The 21694-nt window shown below is 37.5% G+C and overlaps 1 protein-coding gene across 1 annotated transcript in view; it reads left to right on the forward strand.

Moving 5' to 3' along the window:
* Positions 1-21694, forward strand: part of LOC140186220 (cadherin-4-like) — a 753218-nt gene that overhangs the window by 630990 nt on the left and 100534 nt on the right. Inside the window, exon 6 of the mRNA XM_072240216.1 lies at positions 11219-11363. Coding sequence (XP_072096317.1) covers positions 11219-11363 — 145 coding nt within the window. The remainder of the gene's footprint in view (positions 1-11218; positions 11364-21694) is intronic.

A 21694-nucleotide genomic window follows, 5' to 3' on the forward strand; every position in this document is an offset into this window, starting at 1 on the left:
TTTTTATTCAATTGACGGATGGTACAGTGATGATGCTGTTTGATGCACTTCACTCCTAGAGCCGTGATTAATGCAATGGCTGACCACCCAGCAGTGAGATAGGTTGTGAGAAGTGAGTGGAGATTGGACATCTAGGGGGAAGAAGCAAACATACTGTACGTACTTTATTATTATAATTATTAGGCCATTGCTTGGGATCAAGAGGAATTTGCTTTCACTTCAGTTTTTTTGAGTACTGAGGTGGCAAATGAGGCCAGCATGAAGACCACATACTTGCATAGATGGGGTAGTTAATGGCCGATGAGAATAGTAAATCAGTTGTTTGTAAAGTAGTTATTTTCTTCTGCTGCTTACATACTCGAGTACCATTCCAAATGCCCTTCGGGTATTTGATCATGGGCTAGAGATTTCTAAAAGTCTGTGAGAACGTTGAGGCCTTGAGCACATCTTTGAAGCATTAGTTTTGTCTCCCTATCTCCTCCCAATTCAGAGCTAGGAACAGTGCATTAGCTTTGGCATGCTAGCAATGTGACCTAAACTCTGAGGCTGAATGGCTGGAAGTAGGGTCTCAGTACTGGGCACGTTGGCATTGATATGCTTATCTCAGGAACTTGAAGATTTTAAGAGACAGCATTGTAGGTGTTTTTGCAGTACCTTGAGTTGTCCATTGCTCAGGTACTTACTGAATGACTGAAATCACCATTGCCCATAGACCATGAGTTTTTTGTCTCCCTTCATTGAAGAGTGTGGGGCAGCAGGGGCATGTTGGTAGAGCTCAAGCTGCATTATGCAAATATTGCTTTTGCCTGATCAGATGACATGGGAGGATGGGCCTTTTACTCAACCACTTGAAGAGTGGAACAAAGACTTGCATTCTAGCTGCAACTCTCTGACAAATGTATTCACTGCTTGAGGTTTTTGAAAGTTGCCATGGTTGCTATGGGAAGACTTTGGATGACTTGGACCAGATGTTCTGTTTCAGTGTTAGATTAGAGTGTAAAATTGTTAATTTTCTTGTAGGATAAATTCTACTGTACTTGCTTGTATTTTTATATAATCACCCAAAATAAATGTAATTGTTCAGCGAATGTTCCAGTAAGTGTAGTATAGCTGATTTTGCATTTTTCTAGAAGCTTCTTAGTTTCCTACAGCAGTATCATATTACTGAATTGGTCTTGTCCTCTTTCTAGTTTGAGCTAGATTTTAGTACAAGATGACTAAAACTTCTTTGTTCTTTGTCGTCTTTCTTTTTGTTTGATTCTTGATTTTTATTACACTTAATATACAGATGTAACCACCAAGTTTTATGCCTCATTTTTGACTTCTGAAGGACCTTTGGATCTCAAAGTGAACAGGATCCAACTGATTTTATGACCTTCAATTGTGGACTGTTCACTCTATTGAGTTAAAGATCATTTTAATTTTCAACAGCCTGTCCACTGGACAAATGAATGTGAGTTACACCACACAATTAATTTGATGAGTCATGTTGTGAATGTCCTGCTATGAATCATCATGATGAGAGCAAGAAAAAGCAGGAACTCTTGAGAGCCTGCAAGAGCAGTGCAACTTCATTGAAGGTAGTGGAACGCAAAATGCAATCTCCACCCTTAGAAAGATTTGTGAACACGACATAGAAATCCAGAAAGACCTATACCTATGTTTCATCAATTATACCAAAGCTTTTGATAAAGTGAGACATGGGGGGCTTATAAAAATCCTTCTGCACTTGGACATTGTTGGGAAATATATCAGAATCATCAGAAATTCATATTGGGATCAAAGAGCAGAATTGAGAGTTGGAAATGAAACAAATGATTTTGTCCAGAGTAAGAGAGGATCAGACAGGGTTGTGTTCTCTCACCCAATCCATTCAATCTTTCTAGTGAGAAGGTTCTAATAGAAATTAGCAGTATTCCAGGCATGATACAATTTGAACTGACAATACGCAGACAACAGAGTACTGATAGCGACTTCTAAAGAGAAGCTCCAGGAAAGACTAGATAAATTCATCAAAGAAAGTGTGAAGGGAGGATTGACCATTAAGTGCAAGACCAAATGTATAATTGTCACAGAGGAGAAAGAAATGCAGAAATGCAAACAGAAAGTGGGCAATGAAACAATTAAACAAACATGGAAGATCGATTACTTAGGGAGTGTTATAGCATCTGATGGTAGTGCTGATGTTGAAATTAGAAGGAGGATTGGAATTGCCAAGTGCACATTTGAGTGTTTGAACAAAATACTAAAGAATAACATAGTTTTTCTGAGTACAATTCTGAATGTTGTAGTGCTAAGTTCATTCCACAGTAACGAATGGAAGCAAATGTTGGACAATATCAAAGCAAAATAAGGGAAAACATGAAGCTGCAGAGATGTGGACTTTGAGATGAATGATGGAAATATCATGAAGGACAGAGTAACAAATGAAGAAGTGTTGCAAAAAAAACAGAATAAGAAGAGAGCTGAAGTCATCAATCAGGAAATGGCAGCTGGAATTTCTGGAACACTTAGTGAGGACAGAGAAACTCAAATAACTTGCAGTGATGGGAAGAATTGATAGAAGAAAATGTCGCGGTCAACAGTGCGTGACATTCATGAGTTACATCAAGAGGTGGACAGGCAAAGGTTTTAAAGAGCTTATTAGAACTTCTCATATTAAAAACAGATGGAAGACTATGATCACCCACTTCATATGACATTACACATAGTAAGGATGGTCAAGTTCAAAGTAAAATTTATTACCAGAGTACATACATGTCACCTCATACAACCTTGAGATTCTTTTTCCTGTGGGCATACTCAGCAAATCTATAGAACAGTAACTGTAAACAGGATCAATGAGAGAGCAAGAGCACAGAAGACAACAAACTGGACAAATGTAAATATAAATGAATAGCAATAAATAATGAGAGCATGAAATAACTAGATAAAGAGTCCATAAAGTGAGATCATTGGTTGTGGAAACATCTCAATAGATGAGTGTAGTTATACTCTTTCGTTAAAGAGCCTGATGGTTGAGGGGTAGTAACTGTTCTTGAACCTGATGGAGCGAGCCCTGAGGCACCTGTACCTTCTACTGGATAGCAGCAGCAAGAAAAGAGCATGGCCTGGGTGGTGAGGATCTTTGATGATGGCTGCTGCTTTTCTACGGCAAAGTTTTATGTACAGTAGATGTTGATGATAATGGTGTCTATTGGATCTAAGAGATCACAGCAGATCACTCTGTACGTCAGACAGTTCATTGGTGCCTCGAAGAGATCTGTGTTAGTGAAGAAGTTATTTAATTTACTGTGCTTTTAAGAGAAAACAGTTGGTACCTTAGGTACTGGGACATTCCAAGAGTATATGTATTGATTGTCTGCACTTTATGTACCTGAAGTTCCTTCTGAGCAGTATGCAGGTTTATTTTAATTTATTTTTAAAATGTATTTATTGAGATTCAGCATGGAATACGCCCTCTAGACCCTTCGAGACATGCTGTCCAGCAATCCCCTGACTTAACCCTAGTCTAATCACAGGACAATTCACAATGACCTATCAACCAGTAGGTCTTTGACTGTGGGAGGAAATCAGAGCACCCGGAGGAAACCCATGCAGTCATGGGGAGAATGTACAAATTCTTTCAACATGGCTGGAATCGAACCCAGGTCGCCTGCACTGTAAAGCATTTTCCTGACCAATAGGATAAAGTACAGTCTTGTCAATGCACAAAGAGGAATATTGGTTATCAAGGATCAGTTGCTTAGTACTGAATTATCACATTTCCTTCATTAATTTAAATGAAAATGAAATCAGATGGCTTCTGCTATCAGTACTTGGCTTCATTTCCTTCAATATATTGTACACAGTGTTGAAGGAATAATATGCACCCCAAATGTCCAGACTTTAAGCTTTTAGAGAAAATGCTATGCTGCAAATGTAGAGATTTTATAAAATCTCTATCTACATTGAATGCTTCTTGTCAGTAGCGCAGTCATTGTGAAATTTAACAAAATGCCAAAGGATGCAAAACGGCAGGTGTGTTTAAACTTATCCTACCTGACTAACAGTGGAAAATGTGTTTGGACTGTGAAAACATTAATATCTAGAAATGTGTGCACAAGTGGAAAAACTTAATGAAGTTAGGTACTTCTGCTAGGAGATGATACAGAAAAAGAATCATTTTAAGAATTTATTTGCATAAATTTACATATTTGTTGCAGTTTGTTTGTAATTGGAAGAACACCTTAGCTTCTCAAGTACCAATTGATAGGTGGGAGTAATTGAAGAGAAAAGCCTGAGAGAATGTGGTGCTCAGAGAACGATGCACCAACAAAACGAGGGTCATTTATTTTTCAGCTAAACCTGCAGTATGATTAATACATTTTACACACTGTTGGGATTGCTAAAATTATTAGGTAATTTATTGCTTTGAATATACAATAATGGGAGGCAGTAATATCTTTATAATGTAAACGGTGTATAAAGGTACTGAACTTACATTGAGCAGTAAGCTTCCCACACAAACCACTCTCCTACCTATTAGATCCACACTGCAAATGTCCAATGGAAACAAAGGTTTGGCAGAGCATTGGGCTGTTTAATGTAATCAGGAAACTTCACACACAAGTGCTTTACTGGTTGGTTTAGCCACTCTCCTGGGATTATCGGCTGTCAAATTTGTCCATATTTGAATGCTTGTGAATGTCTCCTACAATCATACATATTGAAAAAACATTCAACTTTAGTTGTACTGTTAAAGAATGAAAAAAGTATTTTTTATGATCAGAAAACAAGATAACTTCTAGAAGCAGTAAATTCATGCTCATTAAATTAACTAAAAATATTCAGAACTACTTTACTAGGCATTCCTTCACAATTGTTCCTTTCTGTTGAAACACATGAAGTTGCTAAATCTGAACAAGGTGTAACCTGGCTTAGTTCAGGAGGCGGATTTCCCTACGCAGATGCTGAAAGTCTGTGAGAAGTTGAAGTTGCACCTCAGGATGCATATGGAATGACAATAATGAAGACCTATTATGGATTTTAGAGTTTTGCTTTCACACATGCTTGAGCTCAAGCTCTGATCATTGTCAGTAATGTGGAGAAATACCAGCACTTCTCAGGAAAATTCAGAACCTATGAGCTCTATCTTTGAGGGCCAGTGCAATGCATGAGATGTATTCATGAAGCAAAGATCTTATGATTAAATAAGTAGCAATTTAAAAATACAATTATTGTGAGGCATGGGTCTCCTGTATGTTTTGAAGGATGCTATGATTTGTATCACATTATTTAAGAGCATTTCTGAATATCATTCTGTCTGAAGATTTAATTGTTTTTATATACTGATTATCTTGTAAAAAATATTGTACTTAGATTATGATACTGCTTTTTTCTTGAAAATAAATTTATTAACTTGCTTCTCAGTTTGGAAGTACCCTTTAGCTATTCAAGAACAAAGTAAGAGGCAGGGAATGCTGAATGAATTAAAATAATTGTCGATATTGCTGAATTGTATTCTGCATATAATGACATTTAAAAATATTGACCATAGTGTTATAGAGAGCAACAATAAGCCTCATTTTTAGCACACCATCTCTAAAATAAGCGCAAACATATATATTTTTCAGTGCAATATTTACCTTTGTTCAATAATTTGCATTTGGGGATGATTAGCTTGACTGTCCAACTTAAAAATAAGCTATCTTTAGTGACAGTGTTTGTGTGATGATAGATAACCTGCTGGATTCCTGGGCATCTCTGAATGCTTGCTTTATTGCTCCAGTAACGAAAGGTTTTTACCAGTGTAGTAGTAGGACTTGCACCAATATAGCACCGGCGACCCAGGTTCAGTTCCACCATTGTCTGTCAGGAGGATGTATGTCCTCCCCAAGACTGTGTGGGTTTCCTCTCATATTCCAATGATGCATGGGTTAGTAGGTTCACATAGGTGTAATTGTGCAGTGGGGATCACTGGGCCAGAGGGCTTAATACTCTTAGGGATATTTTTAGGGCTATGTAATGATGAATAGCGTTATTGTGGATTAACTGAAAAGTATCAGTTGGAAGTTAAATTGTACACATAAATTCCTGAAATTGGTTCCCTATTTATTAATCCATAATTATGCTATCCATATTTTCATACACCAGAATGATCCCTAAAAATTACCCTGCTATATCTTTAAATAAAAATAAAACAACTTTCTCTCCTCTTTGTCTGCATATTTCAAGTAGGACATCCAAAACATCAATAAATACTGATATGTCACTTTTATAACTTAAGATTGTAAGACTTCTGTTAACAAGAGCTTTACTTTTTGTGGGGATGGTTTGGTGAGAGCTAATCACGCATAAACAGTCTTGTATTCAAAAGAAGTTAAGAAAGCTCAGCAAGAATTTCATAAAGTTTGAAGCAATATTCCTTTATACTGTTTATAGTTTATAGCAGTTTGTCTGTGGTCACTTCATCTTGCTTCAGTTTCATTGCATCATCGAGCAGGTTTCAGGAAAACCTGGGCAAATCCACCTTGTGTGCCTTGTCCTTGCTCTATTTTCTTTCCCCCTTCACCTTTGGCAGGGAAATGCGGCTAAAGCTCCACTGACACGTGCAGACAAAGGTCCAAAATCTACAGGCAACAGCACTTTCAGGATTTGCGAAGCTTAGTGGATGATGAACCATTCATGTTAAAGAACTTTCATATTAATAGTGCAAGAAGAAAATTTTAATTAATATTTTAAAAATTAGGCTAATTGCAAAACAAATATTGAACACACACACACATACAAATAGAGAATGAAATATTATCCATAAGTAATTAAAGAAAAATTCTTGCAAGATACTTTGCATTTTGAGGTATGTACAGAAGTGATTGTATGTCAGCTATGTAATTGACTGGCAGTCACCATAACTCTGCATACCATTCAAAACAGTCTTTGAATTCATTAAATAAGTATAGAATTTTAAGAAATTGTACAATATTAAGGCCTTAAGCTTATGCTAGTTATTACCCTTTATTCCTCTAGAAAAGGCAATAAATAATGTAGTCTATAAAGGAGTGCTGAAAAGTGACAGGATTTCCTCCTTAAACTACACTAGTATGAAATCTCAAAGTTACCTTTAGTTTCACTGACTTTGTCATTGTACCAATGCAATGCATTGACAATCATTTCCACCACACTTTAACTGGTTTAGACAGCAAAGTACAAGCAGAATTGTAAAAAATCCATAATCCAAGTGACAGTACCCTAGAGTTGCTATTTTATCGCCATGCATCTTGGAGGGTGTGACTTTTGTCCAGCCAAAGTTTTTCAAATGGTACCAACATTGTGCAATGAGCACAAAACAATGTTCTTTCAGTATGCAACCTTAGTGTACAGCATCTTAATAGAGCACAATAATTGTGTCTCGGTTGAATACATTCCTATTTTAATGATCTGTCATGCTGATGATCTTTTTGCAGTTTTGCACCTTTTACATATACACTCAGTGGCCATTTTAATAGGTCCACCTATACACGTCGATAATTCAAATATCAGCCCATCATGTGGCAGCAACTCAATGCATAAACGTGTGTAGATACACTCAAGAGGTTCAGTTGTTGTTCAGACCAAACATCAGAATAGGGAGGAAATGTGATCTAAGTGAATTTGACAGTGGAATAATTGTTGTCAGATGGGGTGGTTTGAGTGTCTCAGAAACTGCTAATGTCTTGGGATTTTCACCACAACGGTCTTTGAAATTTACATGAATGGTGCAAAAAACATTTTAAAAATCCAGTGAGCGGAGTTCTGTGGGCAAAAATGCCTTGTTAATGAGAGAGGAGAGGATAATGGCCAGACTGGTTCAAGCTGATAGTAAGGCGACAGTAATTCAAATAACCACGTGTTACAACAGTGGTGTGGAGAAGAGCATTTCTGAGTACACAACATGTCAAACCTTGAAATCGATGGGCTACAACAGCTGACCATGAGCATACACTCAGCAACAACCTCCTTGGGTGTCGGGGGTACATAATAAAGTGACCATTGGGCATAGAATCAGAAGTAGTCCGTTTTCCATTTGTGGAGGAATCTACAGAGACCCTCATGATTCTTGTGGCAAGCAAGTTCCAAGAAGATCACTGTTGAACAAAGATAGTTTCTGCATGTCTAATACTGTGCAAAAGTCTTAGGCACATGCAACAAAATTCTATAAAACAAAGATGCTTTCAAAAATAATAAAATTGTAAGTTTCTAAATACCAAAAAAAACTATACAGAGCAGTAAATAACAGTTTAAAAAAATCTAAACCAAATCAATATTTAGTGTTTTTAACCTTTGCCCTTAAAACTTCATCAATTCTCTTAGATGCACTGTCGCACAAGTTTTATAAGAAAATTGGCTGGTAGGTTGTTCCAAGAATTGTGAACAACTTGCCACAGTTCTTTGCAAACTTTGGCTATCTTGCCTGCTTTTGTCTTCCCAGACAGTCTCAATGATATTGAGAACAGGGCTCAGTGGAGGCCATATCATATTTTGCCGAATTCTTTGTTCTTCATTTCACTGAAGATAGTTCTTTATGACCTTGGCCGTGTGCTTGGGGCCATTGTCCTAATGCAGAATGAAGTTGGGACTGTTCAGGTGCCTCCCTGGTGGTATTGCATGGTGGGTGAGAATCTGCTTGCACTTCTCAGCTTTAAAGATTCTATTGATTTTGACCAGATCGCCAATCTCATCTGCAAAATGCAGCACCAAACCTGCAGGGTACCTCCACTGTGCTTCACTGCTGGCTGTAGACACTAATTCGTGTAGTGCTTTCCAGCTCTTTTATGGACAAGCTGCATCCTGCTTGAGCCAAATATTTCAAATTTTGACTTATCAGACCGGAGCACTTGTTATTCAGTATCCTGGTCCTTGGGTTTTTGTGTGGAGGTAACTTTGTTTTCATTTCAGAGGAATCAGAGAAGTTCCTCATTTCTGAGGAAAAGCAGCAATTCTTTCACAAGATGACTTCTGACAAGACTTCTCCAGACTATAACGAAGTGTGATTGAGTTCCAGTGGTTTCTGTGAGTTCAGAGCCAATAACAGTGCTGGACTTCTTCTGATTTAGAAAGGACAGCAGTTTGATGTATTTCTCATCTGTTGCAATCAGTTTCTAGTCCTCAATCTTTCCCATTTCTTTATGCTTCTTCAGAAAAGCTTGGAACTCAACTTGAAACTCCTATCCATCACAACATTTCTGCTAGGGAGAGAACTTGCTGATGCAGGATGACCACCTTGTGTCTTGTTGCTATACTCACTCTTGCCATGATGTAAGAATTGATGATTTGAAGGTTAAAACTGTCACACCAGCCACACCATCATCTTCCAGTTTGGTTGCCCTTTGCCCAGTTTGATTCTTTCTCCATCCGTTTCTGTCTCAGTTAATCAGTTCAGTTCAGTCAACTTATTATGTCATTGATCAATAGCAACTGTTTGTTATCTTTGTTTAATCATGCACTGGGCTTTTTTCCCTACAAGGTAATTAAGTTTTTATTTGAAGAGTGGTCTATAAATTAATATGTTACTTTCTTTATCAAATTACAAAAGTTCTCTGTAACATCTAATTTTTTTGAAAATGTATGTTTAGAAATCCAAACTTTGCTCCTTTTTACTAACACACAAATGTAGAAAACAAAACATAAACATCTAAGACAAAATTTATTTAAAAAAATATGTAGGGTGCCCAAGACTTTTGCATAGTACTGTCTATGCATTAGAATAGGCTGCAATACAGACAAATGACCATGCTAAATTTGGACTGAAGGAGGAGTAAATCAGCATTGTGGCGCCATTTGATTGATCCACTAAGATGAATTCCTGGCTCTTCATGAGCGGTTGAATGTGTGCATATAGGTAAGGGATGCTTCTATTAATATTGAGTCATCTTCTGCGCACCAGGTGGCACTGTTCCAATTACAACAAATATTTTCAGTGCCAGTAGAACAGTACACAAAAGTTTTAGGGCCATGAAGTTACCACAAACATGTATGCTCCTCTAAGAACTTGAAGTGATCATGACCTTCATGGGTAAGGCATTGAACAAATTGAAATTATATTTGAGTTCCTAGTTGGACACAAATCTCAATGAGGAGAAAATAAGCAGCTTAAGTGTTTGCCCTACTTAAGGGGAGTCAGTGTTAGAAAACCTTTGAAGTTCTGTGAAGAAATAAGACTGGCCTTTTGTTTTAGATTAACAAGGTTGAAAATCTAATTGTCTGTTATTTTGCATATTACACCACTGTTAAAGTAATTTAGAGGCAGTTAATGCCAGGAAAAACATACCAGATAGAGCAATAATCACACCCCATGAAGAACAAGCTCCACCATCTATGGATATGCACTGAATTACTGACTATAACTTTGAGATTTGTTTGATAAAATATGCACGTAGAAAATGTTGGTTTCTGTCAGTTTCACTGAATAGTGCAGGTAAATTCCAGAAAATCTGTCATCAGTGCTATAGTTTGAGTTAGTTGTATATTGTTATTTTCCATGAATTTTCCAAGAATTAAAAAAATTCTTCATTTCTTCCTATCATTATACTATGCACTTAGTACACTAAATTGATTAATCCAGTTCATTAAACTGGATTGCTCAATTACTTTAACATCAGTTCTAATACTCCTGAGAGAACCTATGGTTCCATATCCATCTAGTAATAAGGGGGACTTCTACGGTGCCATTTCCTGGTTAAAGAGTCTAAAAAAAGTGTTGCTGATTTTTAGAATATTGTGGGGAGGATCAAATGGAATAGATTCTGAGTAAAATATTTATTTAGGCCTGAAAGCATAAAAATCTTGCTTACACTAAGTTCATGATATGGAGGAGAAAGAGACAAGTGTATGTGAAAAACTTGGAATTGATTCATAATCATCTGCATGTTGCTATGAAGGCGAATGTGATTTTACTGGATAGTCTTCCTCAGATAGTCTTTCTCAGTTCCATTTATCTATATATCTCATTCGGACCGGGTTATCAAGAAGTAGTGTAAATCCATAACAGTTCTCACACTGAAAAAGGCTATTGTGATTCTTCTTGCGTATTGTCAAATGTGGTTTCAGGACATTCCCTGTGAGGCTTATAATAGATAATAACATCCATCACTGATTCATGATGTTTGGTACCTCTTGTGTGAAATGGTCTTTTGGGATTTGTTCAGCTATACAAGTTACATAAATAGTTTTGACCATATCTTGGTTTCTATGTTTACAGCTGAGAGCACATGCAGTTGACATGAATGGAAACAAGGTGGAAAACCCAATTGACCTTTACATCAATGTTATTGATATGAATGATAACAGACCAGAGTTTGTGAACCATGTATATAATGGGAGCGTGGCTGAAGGATCAAAGCCAGGTAAAAGGAGAAATACTTTAACTAAGCTATGATCCACTGCTCTTTGAATAATTTGTCATCATTGTCTGAAAGGCTTTAAATATTAACAATCCAGGTGACAGCCTTTTTTAATCTACCCTATGTTTGCTCTTGATTTTTACCACTTTCACTTATTTACTTGACTTTGGGAAGAAATATAACTTACTCCAAATGATCAAAATTAACTTTCTACTTAAAATACTAGATGTTTAAGATTAATTTCAATAAAAATAGAAATAGCTATATCCCTCACTGTGTGAAACAAGCAGTTTTAAACTGTGAAAATATGTAAGAAACTGTAAAACAGTTCGTATATTCCATGGAAAAATGAAACAACTTATTTATGGATTTTAGCACCTTTAAATAAATCCAAAGACTTTATTGGTCTTGATTTACTGTATATGTGAATTCCTGTGTTGGTTTGTTTATTTTTATAGGATTGCTTTTTTATTTATTGTGTTTCCTTTTTATTTTTTAAAAATTGTGATCTTTATGCTTATTGTGTTTTTTTTATGCTGCGTTGGATCCGGAGCAACAATCATTTTGTTCTCCTTTGTACTCATGTATTGAAGAATGACAATAAACAATCTTGAATCTTATTTAGAGTCTATAAGCCATCTGATTGCTCTGCATTTCAATGCTCTGTCCTTGTTCTAACTTCTTTCTATGCCTTTCCCCCACTTCACCTACTCTTAGCAATGTCCTTTTTAAGCTTCATTATCTAGCTTTCCTTTGAATGCATATCAGCTATTCCAAACTTACCCTTTCTATTCCATTCTGAATAAAGGATTGTTTGAGATTCCCTGTAGGAAATTAGCTACAGTTTTATATTTATGTTCCTGGTTCCAGTACCATCAAAAAGAGAAAACGTACCAACAGTTCCCCCTTTGAGGCCTTTCATTACTTGGCTACTTACTTATTCCCTAGTTGTGCACTCCATTAGAAATGTAAAAATAAAAGAAAACAGAAAAGCTGGAAAAATGTTGGTCAGTGATTCTTCAGACCCAGAATGTTAACTGTACAGATTCTGCCTGACCCTCTGAGTCTATCAGTATTTTCTGTTTCTAGAACAGATTTTCTTCATCTGATTTTTCTTGTTGATTTCTTCATTTAGGAGCTTGCTTACTGAAAACATTATTACAAGTAAAACACCGAATATTATACTAATTATATTATACCTTATGTTAAGTTTTTTGATATTCAGCTCCACATTCAGTTAGTAAACTTCCTATAGAGAATCGACTTCTATACATTTTCAATTGAAGATCTAGTCTAGATTTTTTTTCTGTGCCACTTTATGATATTAAGGTTGTGTTATAGATTATCCTAATGTGATTTGTGAAGGTTGCAAAAGAATTTCAATTGCTGGCGTTATTGGATTTTCTTTGTTTAACACATCATTCCTTTTTCATGCATTCCAGTTTTCATGCATCATCTTGTAACTCCTATGGTGCAACCTCTTCAGCGATTCTTTTAAAGGGATGTTGAAACAAACCAATATGGTGTGGTTGTTGACTCATGTTGCAGTGATGGAAGCTTTATAGGAGAATGTGCCCAGGGTTTCAGAGGTACCAGGATGGGCTGGACAAGGATCTTGCCAGTAGAAGGCATGTCTTCTGTGCAAGTGATACTTGAAGTTTCTCCTGACAAGAAATCAGGAAGCGGGTCTTGGTAAAAGCATGCTTACAAATGGGTATGAGCAGTAGATTTCCTTTCCCACTTTGCCTGCTGCTGTGCACAGAAAGAAAATTAGATGAAGTCTCCCATTCTTGAGTATGAAGTTTGAGTGAACACCCAAATGCACTAATGAGTTGCTGTGAAGGTCAGAAATAGCATTCTGGTATGATCCTAAGGCTAGGAAGCTGAGAATAATCTACTTTAACCTACATGGGTAGCCAAGTCTGTGTGAAGGTATATTTAGACTTGCAATATGTCACAGAAATCATTGGGAACAAAAAATTTAATTTGGACTTTAGACCATTAACAGCACCATATCAACAGAGCTGTTTTCAGCGTGAAAATGATCATCTTTCAGAAAAGACAAATTTTGCACATTGCATCACAATTGGTGTTATTTTGGACTGTTTTATATTGAAAGAAGGTGTCAGGGAGAATGACAGCTACTAACGCATACAGGAATTTTTGCCCGTTCTCCTCTGGTTAACCCTCTGTTCACAACACTGATTTTGTTTGGGGTTATATGTAATGAATTTCTGATCTGTGAGCTCTGTGGATCTTGGACTTGCTAAAAATTCCATTCTGAATGAAACAACTCAATGCATGTTTCCAGTGCAGAGAAAGGGATGTCAGCTTGCAATCTGATTCACTTTTATGGTGTGATTAAAGTATTGTTGCCTGCTTGTAGTTTTAATTTCTTCAAAAAGGTTGAGTGAATGATCCATATAAGAATACCTGCGGCCCACCTAGGTGGTGGAATAAAGTTAATTCTGTAAGATTAATTGTAGCCCTGATCCAAATCCTAAACAGGTCTTATCGAGAGGCATAAATCATGGGATCACATTAGGCAAATCAATGTCTAGTTTTGCCAAAAGCATTCTTTTTTTCTTCCTTTTTATTTTATTTGTAGAACAGTTTCTGCAGTTACAGCAAAAGATAAATTAGCTAATATAAGCAAATGTGCTTTTAATTGCCTGAAATGTACCTTTGTAAGCTGATGGAAGGGTGTTAAATTTGTAGTGTTAAATCTTGTTTAAATTAAAGATACATGAATGTTGAGCAGTAATTCTGTTTATTTTAACAACACAAATCTTATCTATCTTCTCTTGCAGTGTGATTGTATTTTGAGCCCTTTAAGATAGTGTGCAGCTTCCAAAGAGGCATTGAAGTCACTTCTTGTTTAAGAATTACAGAATATAGAAGTTTACCAACAGAATAAATTTTCACATTGTGAATCAAGTTTTCCATAACAATTAATTCTCAAGCACTGGACACCATTAATTTGATCTAATTTACAGATGAGACGTCAAAATAGTGTGTAGAAACACAAGCTCATGTGAAATTCAATGCTGTCTAATGAGCTGCATGGCCACAGTATTTTCTTTTATCTTGCAATTGATTTATTTCAGTATTTGTTTTACCATATAGTTTTTTTCCTGAGACACGCAAACATTTCCCAGAGTTTTAAAATAAGCACCAAGATGAGGGTTCTTCAGTTGCCTGTTCAAGTAGTGGTTAATTTCCTTTTGGAGCCATTACCAAAATTGCTTTTTAAATATTCATACACAATTTATACGCAAATGAAACAACTCCCTTTGGCCTTTACTGTTACAAAACTGGGGAGTGGATGAGCAAATACTTTAATTTTGTTCAGATTAATTGGAGTCCACTACTGCTATAAATATTGTTCACACTTTTAAACAATATAAAAGCCAATTTTTACTCAAAAGCAACTTTGATTATATGATTCTGCTTAAATGATTCTCCTCTGGCTTTTACCTCCAATGCTCCATTTTCTCTGCGCCTCCTTCACTGGTCTGTTTTTATTGACTGGCTGGCCGTAAGTAGTCTCCTCCCTTTTTCATTCCTGTTTTTTAATCTCCCTTGACTGACCTCTTCATGACAGTAAATCAAACAAGTTTGAATGCCTGTGACAAATATGTCAATAGCAATATGTCAATCTTCATGCAGCCAGATAAACTTTTAATTAATTTGTGCTCTGTTTTAGAAAGCAGAGTCATGGAATCAGTATGAGCTTGGACCCAACTAAGGAATAGGACATGGAATTAATAAACATCCAGAGTGACTGGGCTTATAGAGAAACCAACCAGATAGCTTCTTGTAAAACCCTATCAACATTTAGTCTCTTTTGGCTGGGGATTACTTGAAAAGCAGTAATCTTAGATTGAACCTTATGAATTTAATAGCCTAGAACTGTTCTCATTTTCAGAAGAATGCTGCTAGACCAGGCCATCCCAAACTTCTTTATGCCATGGACCTTTATCATTATCTGAGGGGTTCATGGACCCCAGATTGGGAATGAATCCCTGTCCTAGACAGACGTACTGCTGATGATGTCTCTTAAAATTATTGAATGTCACTTGATGCAATGATAAATCATTATGTGAATAATGTGCAATGTTGAAACATCTTGCTTTAATCTTATAAACTAAAAAGATTTGCTGGTCAAATCAATTTTATTATTTCAAATTTATGAACGCATTTTAGCTGTTAATGTCTTCATTCCTTTGTACAAACGTACAACTGGGCTTTCATTTTATCTTCATTAGAACCTCAGAAATCAGACTATAGATTTTTGTGTCTTTATTGTGTCTATCAATGGAACAAAAACTTTATAATCAGCATGTTATTATCAAATGTGAATTTTTAAAGAGAACTTGTTGTTTTGAGCAATCAGCTAGATTTAGGATGGACAGATAAAGGTAAGCTCCCACACTAAATGCTGTTGTAAGTAAAAATTGATTTGAGGACGCTCTTCAATACAAGTTGTTGATTAAATGTTGAGTGAATCACCAGTGTTATGTACTGTGCCTCTATTAATAGCGGTATCCTGGGCAGTGATGACAGGTTTAAGAGTTGGTTGATGCATATCCCAATTAGCCCTAGAATGTTGTAACTTATTTTTTGTGTATTAAAAAAACACTTTTTTCAATGGAGTCAATTTTTGTAAAGGTATACTATAGAGTAACACACAAAGCACCAAAAGAACTCAGCAGGTCAGGCAGCTTCTATGGAGTGAAATGGACAGTTGGCATTTTGGACCAATTCCTTCCATATGGACTAAAAGAAAGAGGGTTTATAGCACGTACAAAAGCTGGGGGGAAGGGGTGGAGCAAGAGCTGACAGGTGATCAGTAGATCGAGGTGAGGGGACAATGGTAGGCAGACGAAGGGGGGGATCATCTCAGAAGCTGAAGGGTGCTAGAAGGAAATGGCAAAGGGCTGAAGGTTGGAATCTGACAGGAGTGGATGGATGGCTATGGAATAAAGTGAAGGAGATGGGAGGGGGATCCACTAAGAGGAGTATGTGGAGGAGAAGAGAGAGAGAAGGAAAGGCATAGGCTGATGGGTCCTGTTGGATCTCAGGAGGAGAGAGAAAAGTAGGGAAAAAGGAACAGATGGACAGTGGTTAGCAGATGTTTGAAAACTCGATGTTCTTGCTGCTGGGTTGAAGAGTGGCCAGGCAGAATATAAGGATTTGATCCTCTGTTTTTCATTTGGCTGTGACCTGGCAAAGGAGGAGGCCCTGGACAATGTGTGATTGAGAGGCGCAATTGAAATGGCTGGCCATCGGGAGATCCGGGGTGGCATGGCGAATGGAGTGATGGTGCTCAGCTAAGGACACCACCAAACTGCATCCAGTCTCACCGCTATAGAGGAATCCACAATGGGAAGACTAAGTGCAAAAATAAGACTGATAGGTTCACATGCAAATGACTGCCTCACCTGGAAGGGCTGTTTAGAGCAGCTTTAACACTTTGTACAGTTATGGAGGCAAATGCCTGGGGAAACAGGAGGATCACGGGGGAGGGATGAGTAGACAAGGTGTTGCAGAGAAATTTATCCCCGTGGAGAACAGAGCGGGGAGAGGAGGAAAAACTGTGCCTGATGATAGGATCCCGTTTCAGATGGTGTAAGTTGTGAAGAATGCTGTGTTGAATGTATAGGCTGGTGGGTGGTAGATGAAGACTTAGGGGACATCTATCCCATTTCTGCTTGGATGGGGGATGAGCTGAGGGCAGAAGTGTGGGAAGTAAAGAAAATACAGATGCGGGCTCTCTCAATACCCTCTGCCTATCAACCACAAACTCCTACCAATTCCCTTCCAGCATCATTCATTTTGTTCCGTGCTCCATCATCCTCTCCAGTCAGATTTCATCATGTCCAGCCTTTTATCACTTACACCTATCATCTCCCTGCCTCTTCCAACATTCCTGCACTCATCTATGTATCACCCATCCCAGCTGGATCCACCTATCACCTGACAGCTCTTGCTTTACGCTTTCTCCCCAGCATTTTATACTGGCTATCTCCCCTCTGTATTTCAATCAAGATAATGGGTCTCGACTGTCCATTTCTTTCCAAAAATGTTGCCTGCTTCGTTAGGTTCCTTAAGTGCATTGAGCGTTGTTTTGGATTCTAGCATTTACAGCCTCTTGTGTCTCCATAATGATATACTTAAGTTTTCAATTTTGATAATCCCAGAATGAGTTAAAAATAGCATGAAGCCACAAAGAATATGTTTAAAGAATATTTGCAAAATAAGTTTTTTCTTCTGTTAACGAAGTATTCTTCCAAAATTACATCCACCTCAAAATTCAATCATGCAGAATTACTTCTTTCTGTAGAGTGTGGTAATTGAATATTGTTTGAACCTGTAATAAATCATATTTGAGTCATGCCCTTTGGGAAATAGTAAGGATTTCTGGCTGTGACACTGGTGTGACTGTTATGAATTGATCATAGTCCATGTGGTCTTGGGGCCACCTATTGGTGAGCACTACTGGGGCAACATGGTGTTAAAACTGCAATGCCAATAGGAGATTGAAAGATACAGGAGATATATTAATCTTTGTCATTGTTAATGTATTCAAACCTGAAGTAAAAACAATATTCATGATTCAGCAGTTAACATGTGAAGCTCTCCGCAGAAAGCCATTTTTATTTTTTTATGAACTCATCAGCATTAATAATAATATTACTCAACATTATGCCACAGGTAATCATATCTCCTTCAGGTGAATCTTGATTTTCATACCCTGTATTTCTATCAGATTCATTACAACATACCTCTGGGTACTTGTTAAGTACAATTGATGCAGTGTCTTCATGCTCCTGATTCTCCCCAATTTAGTTTTATCTTTGATGACTTGTCACCTACTTTGGCTGAAGCCAGCAAGGTTTTGATCAATTTATACATCTTAGCATCCATAGACAATTCCCCTCCTTTAATATCACTTGTAGCAAGGACATATCCTTCATATTCAATCCATGATTTGACTGAACTGTTAAAGAATCTTTGGTACAAGTGGGGTCATCTTGACCTGACTATGCCACATCAAAACTGAAGCTAAAATCAGTGAAGTTGAATTCTGCTTCAGTTCTGACAGAAGAACTGCCAAGTCTCACCAAATAACTCCTGACAAATCCACATTAGTAGTTTATTTTTATTTTATTTTGGCGATACAGGGCAAAGTTGACCCTCCTGGTTGCTGCCCCAGCAACCCTCGACAAAACTGATTAACCCTAACCTAATCATGGGCCAATTTACTATGACCAATTAACCTACCCAGTAAGTCTTTGGACTGTGGGAGGAAACCCCGTGTATTCCATGGGGAAGACGTACAGAGACTCCTTACAGAATGGCACTGGAATTGAACTCCCAACTCCAGAACACACCGAGTTGTAATAGCGTCGCACTAACCGCTACCTAAAGGTGCATTAATAAGATTTTTTTCAGTGTACATCACCAGTTCTTTCCCTGCAAATTTTGAGGCAAAGTTCACTACTCAGGACATAGGCAAGGGACTAACAAAATCAACGGGAAGAGAATGAATGATGTCCCAAAGCAAAATATTTTCAATGTAATATTATTTTTTGTCTGGACGTGGTTTAACATTACTGAGAAAACTTTATTTGTAGGTTTTGGACACATATTAGCTGGTAACTTAACAATATTTTTTATAATTCATCATTACTGTTTCCTATTTTTCTAAATGTGCAAAACTTTTTGCTGTTTATGCAATGCCCTCTTGAGAAAATAATAACATGGACTAATGCATGGATGCAGCTTGGTACTTAAAATTCATATGAAATTAAAAGGTTTAAATTTTTGGCCTCACTAATTTGAGTGGAAAGCCAATTACGAACTTGAATTAGTTTCATAATTGAATAGTGATTTAAAGGCTATGAAATTAACACTTCAGGGCCTACAGCACTGATTCATATGAAATAACAAGGTTAAAGTTGTTCATAGAAGTAATTTTGCAGACCTATTTGAACACTTGATATCTCCTTTTAATGCAGCCACTGTGTGTTTTTGTGAGCAATGACAAGAGTTTGTGAATCAAATAACTTGCCGTTATTTTATTGGAAGAAATGAATACCACAATTATTTGTTGCAGTTATATTCTGCTGTAGTCTATAATTCCATTGACTTTCATTATTTTCTTCAATGATATGGTTTTCAGGAGCTAAACTATCAGGCATCAATCCTAAAAATATAATAAGAAAAATCTTAGGTTGGGGCTTTGTGGTTTCAAATGTGTAAAGCTGGACTTTGCACATCTATGCTCATGTCATTCTCCAGATGCACAGTAGACACCATGCTGACAAGCTGCGTCATTGCTCATCTCGGAAACGGCACTGCAGCGGAGATGAAGGCTCTATAATGGGTAGTCAAAGCTGCCCAATGCAATACAGGCACCAGCCTATCTGCCACCAAGGACAAATATACAGAAATCTGCTGGAAAAGGGCCAATAACATAAGACCATAATACACCATAGGAGCAGAATTAGGCCACTATGCCCATCAAGTTTTCTCTCCCATTCTACCATGGTTGACTTATTATCCCTCTGAATGCCATTCTCCTGCCTTCTGTCCATAGCATTTGACACCCTGACTAGCCAGGAACCTATCAATCTCCGCTTTAGATATATTCAGTGACTTGGCCTCCTCACCCATCCGTGGCGATGAATTCCACAAATTCACCACCCTCTGGCTAAATAAGTTCCTAAGCAGCACGCACAAAATGCTGTAAGAACTCAGAGGACTGACCTGAAACATCAACTGTTTATTTACTTCTATTGATGCTGTCTGATCTGCTGAGGTCCTCCAGCTTTTTGTGTGTTTTGTATTGGATTTCTAGTATCTGCAGAATTTTTCATGTTTAGAATGAAATTCTTTCTCATCCTTGTTTTAAATGGATGCCCCTCTATTCTGAGGCTGTGCTCTCTGGTGCTCGACTCACCTACTCTAGAAAGCATTATCTCTACATTCAGTCTCTCTAGGTCTTTCAATATTCAATAAGTTTCAATGAGATCCCCTTTCATTCTTCTAAACTCCAGCAAGTACAGACCCAGAGCCATTAAACGCTCCTCACGTGTTAACCCTTTCATTCTTGGAATCATTATCGTGAAAGTCCTCTGGACTATCTCTAATGCCAGCACATCTTTTCTTAGATAAGGACCTCAAAACTGCTCACAATACTCCAGGTATGGTTTGACCAATGCCTTACAAAGCCCCAGCATAACATCCTTGTTCTTATATTCTAGTCCTCTGAAATGATTGCTAATATTGCATTTGGCTTCATTACCACAGACTCAACCTGCAAATTAACCTTTAGGGAATCTCGAACAAGGACTCTCAAGGCTCTTTGTGCCTTTAATTTTTTGAATTGTCTTTCCATTTATAAAATAATCCATGCCTTTATTCCTTCGACCATCCACTTCCCTATGCTATATTCCATCTGCTACTTCTTTGCCCATTCTCCCAATCTGTCCAAGTCTTTCTACAGATCTCCTGCTTCCTCAACACTACCTGCCCCTACACCTAATTTTGTATTATCTCCAAACTTGGCCACAAGCCATCAATTCCATCAGCCAAATCATTGGCATATAACATGAAAAGAAGTTGTCTCGATACTGACCACTGCAGAATACCCCCTTTGTTCTGACTCTTTTCCTCTTACCAATCAGCCAATGCTCTATGCATGCTAGTATCTTTCCTGTAATGCCATGGGCTCTATCTTGTTAAAAAGCCTTATTTGTGGCACTTTGCCCTGGGTCTTCTGAAAATCCAGGTAAACAACATCCAGGAACTCCCCTTTGTCTATCTTCCTTGAAGTATTCCAACAGATCTGTCAGACAAGATTTCCCCTTGAGGATACTAAGCCACATCTCAGTGATGCCCACAATGTCATTTGTGTCAATCTCGAACTGTGCTACAAGATCATCTATCTTATTCCGTATACTGTGTGCATTCAAGTATAACACCTTCAGTCTTGTATTTATCACCTTTTCTGATTTTGTTCCCGTTACATTTCAGCTCATCCCTCAGACTGCAATTTTGCCCTAGCATCTGCCTATCTTTCTTCACAGTCTCACTACACTCTGCATTGACTTATATACCAACTGCCCCATCCTCAGCCCTATAACTCCAGTTCCCATCTCCCTGCCAATTTAGTTTAAACTGTCCTCAAAAGCTCTAGCAAACCTGCCCATAGAGATATTGGTCCCCCTTGAGTACAAGTGTGACTTGTCCTTTTTGTATGGATATATCTTCCCCAGAAGAAATCCCAATGATCCAGAAGGATCAGTGAAGAATCCCACTCATCC

Source organism: Mobula birostris, chromosome 2, assembly GCF_030028105.1.
Source record: "Mobula birostris isolate sMobBir1 chromosome 2, sMobBir1.hap1, whole genome shotgun sequence".
Lineage (NCBI taxonomy): Eukaryota > Metazoa > Chordata > Chondrichthyes > Myliobatiformes > Myliobatidae > Mobula > Mobula birostris.